This window comes from Gobio gobio (genome assembly GCF_949357685.1).
Source record: "Gobio gobio genome assembly, chromosome: 22".
NCBI classification, from domain to species: Eukaryota; Metazoa; Chordata; class Actinopteri; order Cypriniformes; family Gobionidae; genus Gobio; species Gobio gobio.
The window spans coordinates 33,476,540-33,487,682 of NC_137118.1; the positions used below are offsets into that span (position 1 = coordinate 33,476,540).

The 11,143-nt window shown below is 43.2% G+C and overlaps 1 protein-coding gene across 1 annotated transcript; it reads left to right on the plus strand.

The window, feature by feature from the left end:
• Positions 1–8,021: 8,021 nt before the first annotated feature.
• Positions 8,022–10,777, plus strand: LOC307119233 (olfactory receptor 6N1-like; the record flags this gene model as incomplete). The annotated part of the gene is made up of 2 exons (XM_079805396.1): positions 8,022–8,139; positions 9,906–10,777. 2 exons carry the CDS (start codon positions 8,022–8,024, stop codon positions 10,775–10,777), a joined length of 990 nt encoding a protein of 329 aa, XP_079661522.1.
• Between the last annotated feature and the right edge of the window lie 366 nt (positions 10,778–11,143).

Consider the following 11,143-nt stretch of genomic DNA (forward strand, 5'->3'; position numbering starts at 1 on the left):
AAGAATCACTTCTGTTTGATCCCGACGTCTCCTGGTCTCTACTTCAAGAAACAACAGAAGTTCACAGCTAGTCAGTTAGTTCCGAAAACCAACAAAGCAGACCCGTTAGCAAGCTTGACTAGGCTTGGAGAGCAGATATCCACATCCAAATCTTATCTGGTTTAAAGGGGTGGTAAAACACATTCTTTTGAAGGCTTGATTGTGTTTGTGGGGTGCACTGTAACATGTGTTCATGCTTCGTTTAAAAAAAAATTGCCTTATTTTTCATATATTTGACCTTTATTCTACACTGCTCTGTCCCTCCTTGTAAAACGGTCTGATGCTTTCCGGGTTGTATGAAGCCAGTCCCTCAAAAATACGCAGTGGGCTCAGATTGGTTAGCTGGCCCAGTGTGTTGTGATTCGCTAACCGCAGTGCACGTCGGAAACGTCACGCCCCTTACCGCCCGAATCAGACCCAGAACATTTTAGTGAAGATGATCGAGCAGAAGCTGTTCAGTCCTCGAGAGTAAAGACTGCGGATCTATAATGATCGCTACTGAATGGCACTTTAACTTTTGTATTTTTAGAACGATTATAGCCAAATATCTGTCGCAAGAACTAACCCAAAACAAACACTAAGCACTGGCTTTAACTAGTAAGTTAGCCAAATCACACACAGAACCATGTTTAGCATGCCTGTAGATAAACAATACATAAAAGCTCTAATCAAAGAATCATTTACACTAATGCCAGGTTCGCTGTTGAGATTTTAACGTTAATGTGTGTAACGTTAGGTGTTCGTCGGATAACGTTAAGTATGAATGAGCATTTAACAGACTGGTTTGCAGAACAGCGTTGTCATCTGTTTACTTCCTTGCTACAACCTATTACAGGAAAACACATCGATGAAAAATAAATCAGACTTACAGGTTGTGGCCCGTGAACAGCTTCTGTTTGTAAATCCAGCTTTCAGGACAAGCCGTTGTGCATATCCTGTATTGAACTCGCGAAGTTTGTGGAAGATTATGTTGTCCTCCGTGAAATGTGCAGCGCGCGCATCGTGCATCCACGCACCGGCAGTGTTTTTTTCACGCAGCTGACGTTGTGCAAATCTGGCATTGAAATCGCGAAGACGGTGGATGCAGGGAGCCCTGCGCGCGCCTGATTCCCCGCTGACTCAAACAAACGTGCATATAACATGCTGTATGTTAAACGCTCTGCAACGCACCCCCGTCCCTATGAAGGCTGAACAGAGCAAGTACCCCAGACCTGCAATCCGGATGAAAATAACAGCGTTTCTTCGGCATTGCGGCAAAAACACAGCCTACTAACGCTTCCCCGCGGCGATACAAAATTGCCTCGCCCCCCTTATTTCATATTCCCCGGAGGAGGGGTTTAGGTAAATATTGGGCCTGGTGATGTCAGCAAAACCTGGGTGAATGTGTAGTAGTCCCTAGCGGCCGTTTGCTGTAGTCCTTAGAAACTGATTTCTTTAAAAGCAAATATCTCCCTTTGCTTTAAACTTTGAACGTTGTAACTTTGCAGATGTTGTTTATGCTCAAGCAGCAACATTACACGTTAGCTAAAGTTAGAATAGTGAAATCGTGGTTTACCACCCCTTTAAGATTTTTCAGCAGGGATGTTATTGCCATGTTTTTGTCTCCGTCTCCCCGTGTTTGGTATGTTTTGAGTTTGTTTCTGCTTATGAGTCTTGATTATGTTTTGCCCCATTGTGGGTTTTGTTTTGCATTTGTTTATTAGTGATGGCCAAATGAAGCGTTTCGAAGCATTATTGCTTTCTGATACAATTGTGTCGAAAAGGGTTCATTACTCGAAGCTGCAATCAGATAGAAATTGCAGCATCATCTCCTGGTGAAGTAAATGTAATGCAACAAAGCTCACAACCATAAAATGCAAGTAGGCTTATATGTTAACGCCCCATTTATTACGTGTTTACCGAGGCGATCAAAGCTGAAACGGTGTTAGTGCTGTGAAACTCATTTAGGTGAATTTTACAGATACAGATGAATTTCTTGTGTTCACCTTGATAATAAAACATTAAGCTGTGTGTGTGTGTGTGTGTGTGTGTGTGTGTGTGTGTGTGTGTGTGTGTGTGTGTGTGTGTGTGTGTGTGTGTGTGTGTGTGTGTGTGTGTGTGTCTCTCTGTCTGTCTGTGTCTCTGTCTGTCTGGAAGATCAGACCAGCTTAAAAAAAAAAAAGTTGGAAACATCACAGAAATTCTAATGGTTTCTATTAAAATACCAATAGGAACCATTGGCTTTTACCATTTAAACCACTACAGAATTATTTTGAATATTATTTTTCTAATCCATTGGTAGATAATTTAGTTTGTTTCAAGCAAAAACTCAATTCATTTAGATTTTTTCCCCCAGGAATCAAGAAAAAATATGTAATTTTCCTTAGTAAAAGCATCTTGATTTAAGAATTTTTAGATATTTGGACGGGAAAATATAGGGATGCCGTCAAGCTGAAGAAGGAGTCCTATTGGGCCTGGCTGGCTTGTGGGACTCCTGAGGCAGATGACAGGTACCGGCAGGCTAAACGGACTGCAGCCCGGGTGGTTGTGGAGGCAAAAACTCGGGCCTGGGAGGAGTTCGGTGAGGCCGTGGAAAAAGACTATCGGCTGGCCTCGAAGAGATTCTGGCAAACCGTCCGGCGCCTCAGGAGGGGGAAGCAGTGCCCTACCAACGCTGTTTACAGTGGCGATGGGCGGCTGTTGACCTCAACTGGGGATGTTGTCGGACAGTGGAAGGAATACTTCGAGGATCTCCTCAATCCCGCCGTCACGTCTTCCATTGAGGAAGCAGAGGCTGGGGGCTCAGAGGAGGACTCGTCCATCACCCAAGCTGAAGTCACCGAGGTGGTCAAGAAACTCCTCGGTGGCAAGGCACCGGGGGTGGATGAGATCCGCCCTGAGTACCTCAAGTCTCTGGATGTTGTGGGGCTGTCTTGGCTGACACGCCTCTGCAGCATCGCGTGGCGGTCGGGGACAGTGCCTCTGGGATGGCAGACCGGGGTGGTGGTCCCTCTTTTTAAGAAGGGGGACCGGAGGGTGTGTTCCAACTATAGGGGGATCACACTTCTCAGCCTCCCCGGGAAAGTCTATGCCAGGGTACTGGAGAGGAGAATCCGGCCGATAGTGGAACCTCGGATTCAGGAGGAACAGTGTGGTTTTCGTCCTGGTCGCGGAACACTGGACCAGCTCTATACCCTCTACAGGGTTTTGGAGGGTTCATGGGAGTTTGCCCAACCAGTCCACATTTGTTTTGTGGATTTGGAGAAGGCATTCGACTGTGTCCCTCGCGGCATCCTGTGGAGGGTGCTGGGGGAATATGGGGTCCGGGGTCCTTTGCTGAGGGCTGTCCGGTCCCTGTATGACCGAAGCAGGAGTTTGGTCCGCATTGCCGGCAGTAAGTCAGACTTGTTCCCGGTGCATGTTGGACTCCGGCAGGGCTGCCCTTTGTCGCCGGTTCTGTTCATAATTTTTATGGACAGAATTTCTAGGCGCAGCCAAGGGCCGGAGGGTGTAAGGTTTGGGGACCACACGGTTTCGTCTCTGCTCTTTGCGGATGACGTTGTCGTGTTGGCCCCTTCTAACCAGGACCTTCAGCATGCATTGGGACGGTTTGCAGCCGAGTGTGAAGCGGCTGGGATGGGGATCAGCACCTCCAAATCCGAGGCCATGGTCCTCAGTCGGAAAAGGGTGGCTTGCCCACTCCAGGTTGGTGGAGAGTTCCTGCCCCAAGTGGAGGAGTTTAAGTATCTAGGGGTCTTGTTCACGAGTGAGGGGAGGATGGAACGGGAGATTGACAGACGGATCGGTGCAGCTTCTGCAGTAATGTGGTCGATGTACCGGTCTGTCGTGGTGAAGAAAGAGCTAAGCCGTAAGGCGAAGCTCTCGATTTACCGGTCAATCTACGTTCCTACTCTCACCTATGGTCATGAGCTTTGGGTCATGACCGAAAGGACAAGATCCCGGATACAGGCGGCCGAAATGAGCTTTCTCCGCAGGGTGGCTGGGCGCTCCCTTAGAGATAGGGTGAGGAGCTCAGTCACTCGGGAGGAACTCGGAGTAGAGCCGCTGCTCCTCCACATCGAGAGGGGACAGCTGAGGTGGCTCGGGCATCTGTTCCGGATGCCTCCTGAACGCCTTCCCGGGAAGGTGTTTCGGGCATGTCCAACCGGGAGGAGGCCCCGGGGAAGACAGAGGACACGCTGGAGGGACTATGTCTCCCGGCTGGCCTTGGAACGCCTCGGTGTCCCCCCGGAAGAGCTAGAGGAAGTGTCTAGGGAGAGGGAAGTCTGGGCATCTCGGCTTAGACTGCTGCCCCCGCGACCCGGCCCCAGATAAGCGGAAGAAGATGGATGGATGGATGGATGATGACTTATTACGGAGACGCATTGCTGCCACATACATATTATTTTTTCCACTCAATTATGTCATAATAATGAAATGTTATGTTGTTTTAACAACATTTTTTCTCGTAATAACGAGATATGTCGTTTTAACTACATATCTTCTTGTAATAACGAGATCTTATGTCATTAAAATGACATAATTTTCTCGTAATAACAAGATTTTATGTCGTTTTAAAGACATATTTTCTCGCAATAACAAGATGTTATGTGGTTAAAACAACATCTTTTTCTTGTTAAAACGACATATATGTTCTTCTCATAAGGGTGTGTTGTATATTGATGTGAATACTAGACCTTCAACAATGGACCCAGCAGTTTGCCTTCTGCGTTTACGCCAGGGGAATAGTCCCCTGGAAAATTATGTTGAGGAGTTTTGTGGACTTTGTGATAAGGTGGATTTTAATGATAAGACACTCAAGGACATTTTCCATTTTAGACTTAATGAGCACCAAGCTTATTTAATGCCTGATAGCACTGTGCCGTGGACTCTGACCCAGTATATTGACCATGCCCTTCTGTTAAGAGACTCACCATTCTCTGTGGATTTTGTGGGCACGGAGCCCCACAATCCCACATTGCCTGCCGCTCCAGCGACCACCTCTCCTGTCCTGTCCACGTCCAGAGTCCTGTTCACAACCAGAGTCCAGAGAGGGCTCAGCGCGTGACCAGAGTCCAAAGAGGGCTCCAGCCCATGACCAGCGTCCAGAGAGGGCTCCAACCCCTGACCAGAGTCCAGAGAGGGCTCCAGCCCGTGACCAGCATCCAGAGAGGACTTCAACCAGTGACCAGCATCCAGAGAGGGCTCCAGCCCCTGACCAGCATCCAGAGAGGGCTCCAACCAGTGACCAGCATCCAGAGAAGGCTCCAGCCCCTGACCAGCATCCAGAGAGGGTTCCAGCCCCTGACCAGCATCCAGAGACAGCTCCAGCCCCTGACTAGTGTCCAGAGATGGCTCCAGGGCATGACCCCATAGCTCCGCCCAAGAACATTTTTTGGGGGGGAAGTAGGTACCTGGCTAAGGCCACAGAAGCCGTGCCTCTCTGGTCCCCTGGACTTTCTGCACCGCCATGGTCCCATGAACTGTCTGCACCACCATGGTCCCATTAACTGTCTGCGCCGCCATGGTCCCATAAACTGTCTGAGCCGCCATGGTCCCTTAAACCGCCCACGGCTCAGGTCCGCCCATGCTCCCAGGCCCATCTATGCTATGCCAGGGTCCATGTCCGGTCCCCCTGCACGGGACTGGCCCGCCATCCCTCCCCCAAGACCGCCCTCCTAGACTTTTGTTGGTTCATTGTGTTTTGTTGGGCGTCGGGAGCCGCCCATAGAGGGGGAGATCTATCAAGGTGTGTTTTGGTTTTGTTTCATGTTCTTATTTTGTCATGTTTCCTGGTTTGTCATAGTTTTGCTATGGTTAAATGTGGTTAAATGGTCAGTGATATCTTCCAAAGACTTTTTTTAAGTTTGATGCTATATTTTTTCTCTATATAGTGTTGATATGGCAACTAGTAAATACACTAAGTTTCGTCATCCTGTCATGTGTGGAAAGTGTTAAACCATGTGTGTTACAACTAACCCGCATTAGGTTGTGCCCCACTCTCCCCTACTTGCAGTATAAACTATTAAACTAGTAGTTTACTGGCGAAATCAGACACATAATCTCTGGTTACATTTACTAATATGTATTAAATGCTTGTGCTTAGTAACAGACTCTCCCTCAACACAGCAGAGAAGGATCCTCGGTTACCCTGGAAACAATCAGATAAGACATTTTATGACGTGAAGGAATTTGCAGAGAGAGCTGAGACTCTTTCTTAAAAGGACAAATGCACCATCTTAAACTCATATAGCTAAAAAAATAATTGCACACTATGGTTAACGAAAATCATGGGTATGGCATGTTTGGTGTCTACGAAGTTGAAATGTAAAAATCTGAATGATTTTGTATATGATATGTCAATCCTTGTGCAACATATTAGTATTACAATTAAGAGTCTTTAATAGTTCCTTCCTCTGCAATTGAATCATGCTTGAAACAAAGAGTCATAAACTCTTCAGAGAAATTTCCCGCTTGGAAATCCCAACAGTCTCATTGGTCAAGTCTACCCCAGGAGGGTGTGACTACTCCCAGAGCTTAAAAAGAGAGACGGCTCAGATTCTCTCTCTCTTCTCCCTCTGCCTCATGGACACGATACGCTGGGCCTGTGGGCCTGATGGCCTCACAAGACCATGGACCAGAAGGTCCAGACTCTGCACGCCATGTGCAACCTCAACGGAGTCGAAGCAACCACGCAAGCTCATAATTTCTTCTTCAATCGATACAGAAGAACTTGATCGCCACGTCAATGCCATCGGAGGGAACCTACAAAATTTCTCCTGCGATTTCACCTCAGACGGTCTTCTACAGCTCAGGCTAAATGCAAGTAAAGTACGAAACAGAAATCGCTGTGTAGTTAGTAAAACTGTAAACTCTTTGTTCAGACAAAGAAGTTTATTAATGGTGGTTCTTCCAAAGGTTCTAGACTCTCTGCATAACTTCATCCATCTGTTCTGACCCTTTTTCCCTCCAACCACTTTAACCATACTTCTTGTCATGTATGTATTGTGTATGTATGTCTTCTGTTAGTTTTAGTCTTGTTCCGTGATTTAGTTATTAGAGTTTGTGCACAATATATGTTGGTCCTGACTCTCCATGCCTGCAAACATATTGTCCCTTAAATGATCGATCTTGCTATGCACTCTAGGCGCTTAGGTAAATTCAAAGAAATAATTATTTTTCTGTGGCCATGAAAAATATCCTTTTCTAAGAATAAAATTAATAATCAATACTGAACGTCCTTAGGACAAACTGATTGTAATATTAATGTAGCTACATAAAGTTAATCTATTTAACTGATTCAAATATTCATAATTAATCATAATGAATAATCATAATGAGTTATGAATAATTATTCATATTTCCCCACAGAGCTAATTCACTAAATATGAACAAAAATTTGTAAGCATTTTTGCAGATGCTTTTAATAAGTAAATATCATAGTCTGAGTATACCAGGGTCAATACAAATATACAAAACAAAAATACAAAAACTGCTTAAAAAAATTATTTATTACAAAACTTGTCAATCGTAGGTTTGTGTTCAACTATGTATTTTGTATTGTCAGCCTTGAACTGTTATGAACTATTGTGTTTTGAACAAACTCCCATGTTTAATCACGGCTGCTAAGAAACCATGACATAATCACACCATAAACATATAAAAGGCAGGACATCAGTCTATACTGGATGAGAAGAACATCTCAGAATCTCTTGCATGCCGTTTTCATATTCACCGATTAGAATAGAAAAGGTTTTACATGTTATTCATATTTACTCTTTAACATGACTGAAACTCTTTTTGTATTTCTTTTGAAACTGTACTTCAACTTTTACAGTTTTCATCACATTGCCATTACAGACGCTGTCTGCATCTTTTCCTTCACAGGAGCTTTTTTCCTGTGCATATTTAAGTACATCAAGCCTTTAATTGATTTTATCTTATCCCTTGTATTTAGTGTATTTTAATGTGCTTGTGTCTATTTGTTTAGAAGTGGACTGAAAATGGCAAATTACACAGTGAACATTGTGGACAGCTTTATGATCACTGGATTTGATCACCTGCAGAACCAAAAGCTCCTTGGATTCCTCATCTTAATAACCTATATGCTCATATTCAGAGGTGTAGTGGTAAAAAAAGAGGTGGGTAAACTATAAATTCTGGGTGACCGCATCGTGGTCACGGTAAGGTGGGCCACTGCCTACCGGTATATAGCGAATCCTGATGATAGCTATTGTTCTCAGAGAGAACAAAAATATTTAAGAGAGATAGAGAGGGGAGGCTTATATCCAGGGGTTCCAATACAATGCACTTGTACATAATGATTAGATTTGGGATTATTTTCATAGTTGTCCGTTGAATATTTTCTCAAGTAATCGATAAGTTGTTTGGTCTATAATATGTCAGAAAAATGTGGATCAGTGTTTCCCAAAAGCCCAGGATGACGTCCTCAAATGTCTCGTTTTGTCCATAACTCAGTTTACTGTCACATATGAGAGAACACACTAGAACATATTCACATTAAACAAGCTGGAATCAAAGAATTTTACTTTTGTCTTAAAAAATTACTCAAGCCGACTAATCGATTATCAAAATAGTTGTCGATTACAGTTTTTACCAATTGCTAATGAGGCAGGTGCAGATTAACGACAGAAGGATGAATTTGGTGAAGAAGAGCGAGAGCTTTGTGTTGATGATGACAGGGTGCAGACAGCGATCGCTTGCGATTGCATTTAGAATGTAAACTTTTGATGAATTTATGAGAAATCTACAGACGCAAACAGGAAGTAAAACTACCATTGATTTTTCTCCATAAGGATTTAGATTATCAGCCATAATGTCTAAAACATCTGAGGTAGACTGACCACGAGTTGTGAAACGAAATTTTCTGCTTCTGTAGCTAGAGGTCTGTAAGAAAAACTACACTACCCACAGTCCTAAGCTTAACAGCGACGCCTGATTGGTCCAACTCGCTGTTATTACCATAGAAACGTTTACCGTACCCGCGAACGGCTGTAGCGATAACAATAACTAGCTAGCTGACTAGCAAAGGGAGCTTGTTGTCACAAACTTTCAGTGGTTTAAATACCAGAGAATGCATATAATTACATCCAGTTATTAATCTGATAATAATGTATCCTGAATTTTACTTGTAGGCCTACATTGGCTAATGGGAAAAGGAAGAGGTGACTTGTTGAGTCAGTGGCATGAATCTAACCGTGAACCAAATTAACCCTAAAAACATAAAGTTTAGTTCTGTTTTCCGAGCTCACTCACTTTGGGCTTGTAGCCGAGCCCGTTTGCTGGCATTAGGAGGAGGGCTGCTATCTTGACGGCGCTTAAAAAATTGACGGATATCCATGTTTGAATCTTGGTTGCGTGTCGTTCATGAATGATTCGTTCATTTTGAACGAATCTTTAATATGACTCGGGACTACCGAGTTGTCTCAGAGAGTGATTCGTTCATTTTGTGTTGACCGCACATGCACATTACGCAACATATGGGTTCTGATTCTGAATCGACAGGTGAGATCCGAGTCTTTTGTTCTTCCTGTCAGTCCCATAGAGACGGAAAGAGAAAAGATTAGTTCATTTTGCTGAACGAGACTCAAAGATCCGAGTCAGTAAAATGATCCGAACTTCCCACTACTCACACTGACAGTTGCAGCGCAATATGAAAGACTTCGTTTAACTGTACAACAAACAACCAATGAAAATGAACAATATGAAACTAAAACGACATAAGCTTAATTTAAAATGGCTTAGGAACTGTAGGCTATTTAGAGGTGGATAAACTCAATTTAGAGGTGGATAAACGCACTTTGGAGGTGGGTAAACGCTATTTCCGAATTTTGGGAGGTGCGTAAACGGCGTTTACGTGCGTTTAGCCTCCACTACATCCCTGCTCATATTGCTTGGGAACGGCATCAATCTGTGTATCATCTCGACTGACAGACATTTACACAAACCAATGTACATATTAATCTGTAATCTAGCTGTTGTTGACATAATGTACTCCTCTACCTGCAGCACAACCATGATCTCAGTGCTGCTGGCTGAGATTAAAACTGTGTCATACTACTCTTGTATCTCAAGGATGTTCTTTTATCATCTTGGTGATTTCACAGAGTGCATGGCTCTGACATTAATGGCAATTGACCGTCTTATTGCGATTAGGCTTCCTTTAAGATACCACAGTATTGTAACAAATACACGTACATTTCTGTTCATTTTTCTGACTTGGCTCATTACTATCACTCTAATGGGTGTTTTGACTTCTATAGTAGACAATTTCCCATACTGTCAGCCTGTTATCAGATATGTGTTCTGTGATTATCCGTCCATGATAAGAGCTGCTTGTGTCAATCCTGAACCCTATTTTTTCTTGCCTGCAATGATTAATCTGTGGTGGTTCTGTGGACAGTTTCCATTTATTATGTGCACTTATGCTGTTCTGGCATATAGTGTTACTAAACTCTCCAATAATGCAAGCAGAAAGCAAATGATCAACACTTGTTTGAGTCATCTCATTGTCTTGTTTAGTTATTATGCACCGAAAATGGTCTCTGGATTACTAACTAGAATAGGAGTTGTGCTTACTTTAACAGAGAGAAATGCAATATTAATTATTTCCTCATTAATTCCTCCCTTAATAAATCCCACTGTTTATTGCACTAGGACTAAAGAGATTAGGAAGCGATTAGCAGATGTATTTGTGCACAAAAAAGTTGCTCCAAATCATTTAAAGGTTTTATCATAATAGATTTGTATTTTCATTCTCATGGCTGATTGTGATGATGTTGCTTTTTAATGTTTTTTTGTGATGCTCTTGCTGAAGTTAGAGATTATGTATTGATACATTGTAGTGTAATGGACAGTATTTGATTAAATTTAAGATGTAATGTACAACAGAAAGTCTTTCTAGAGGAGATTGCTCTGTAGCTGCCACAGAAAAAAACTTTGTTACATATTTGTACTTTGTTCCTCACCTTAAGTAATATTGAAAATATAATAATTATAATAACTTTACTTTGTAACTATACAGTACATACATACACTCGCAGAAAAAAAGGTACAATTTTGTACCATAAAAGGTACAAACCCTTGTCCCTGGGGCGGTACCTTT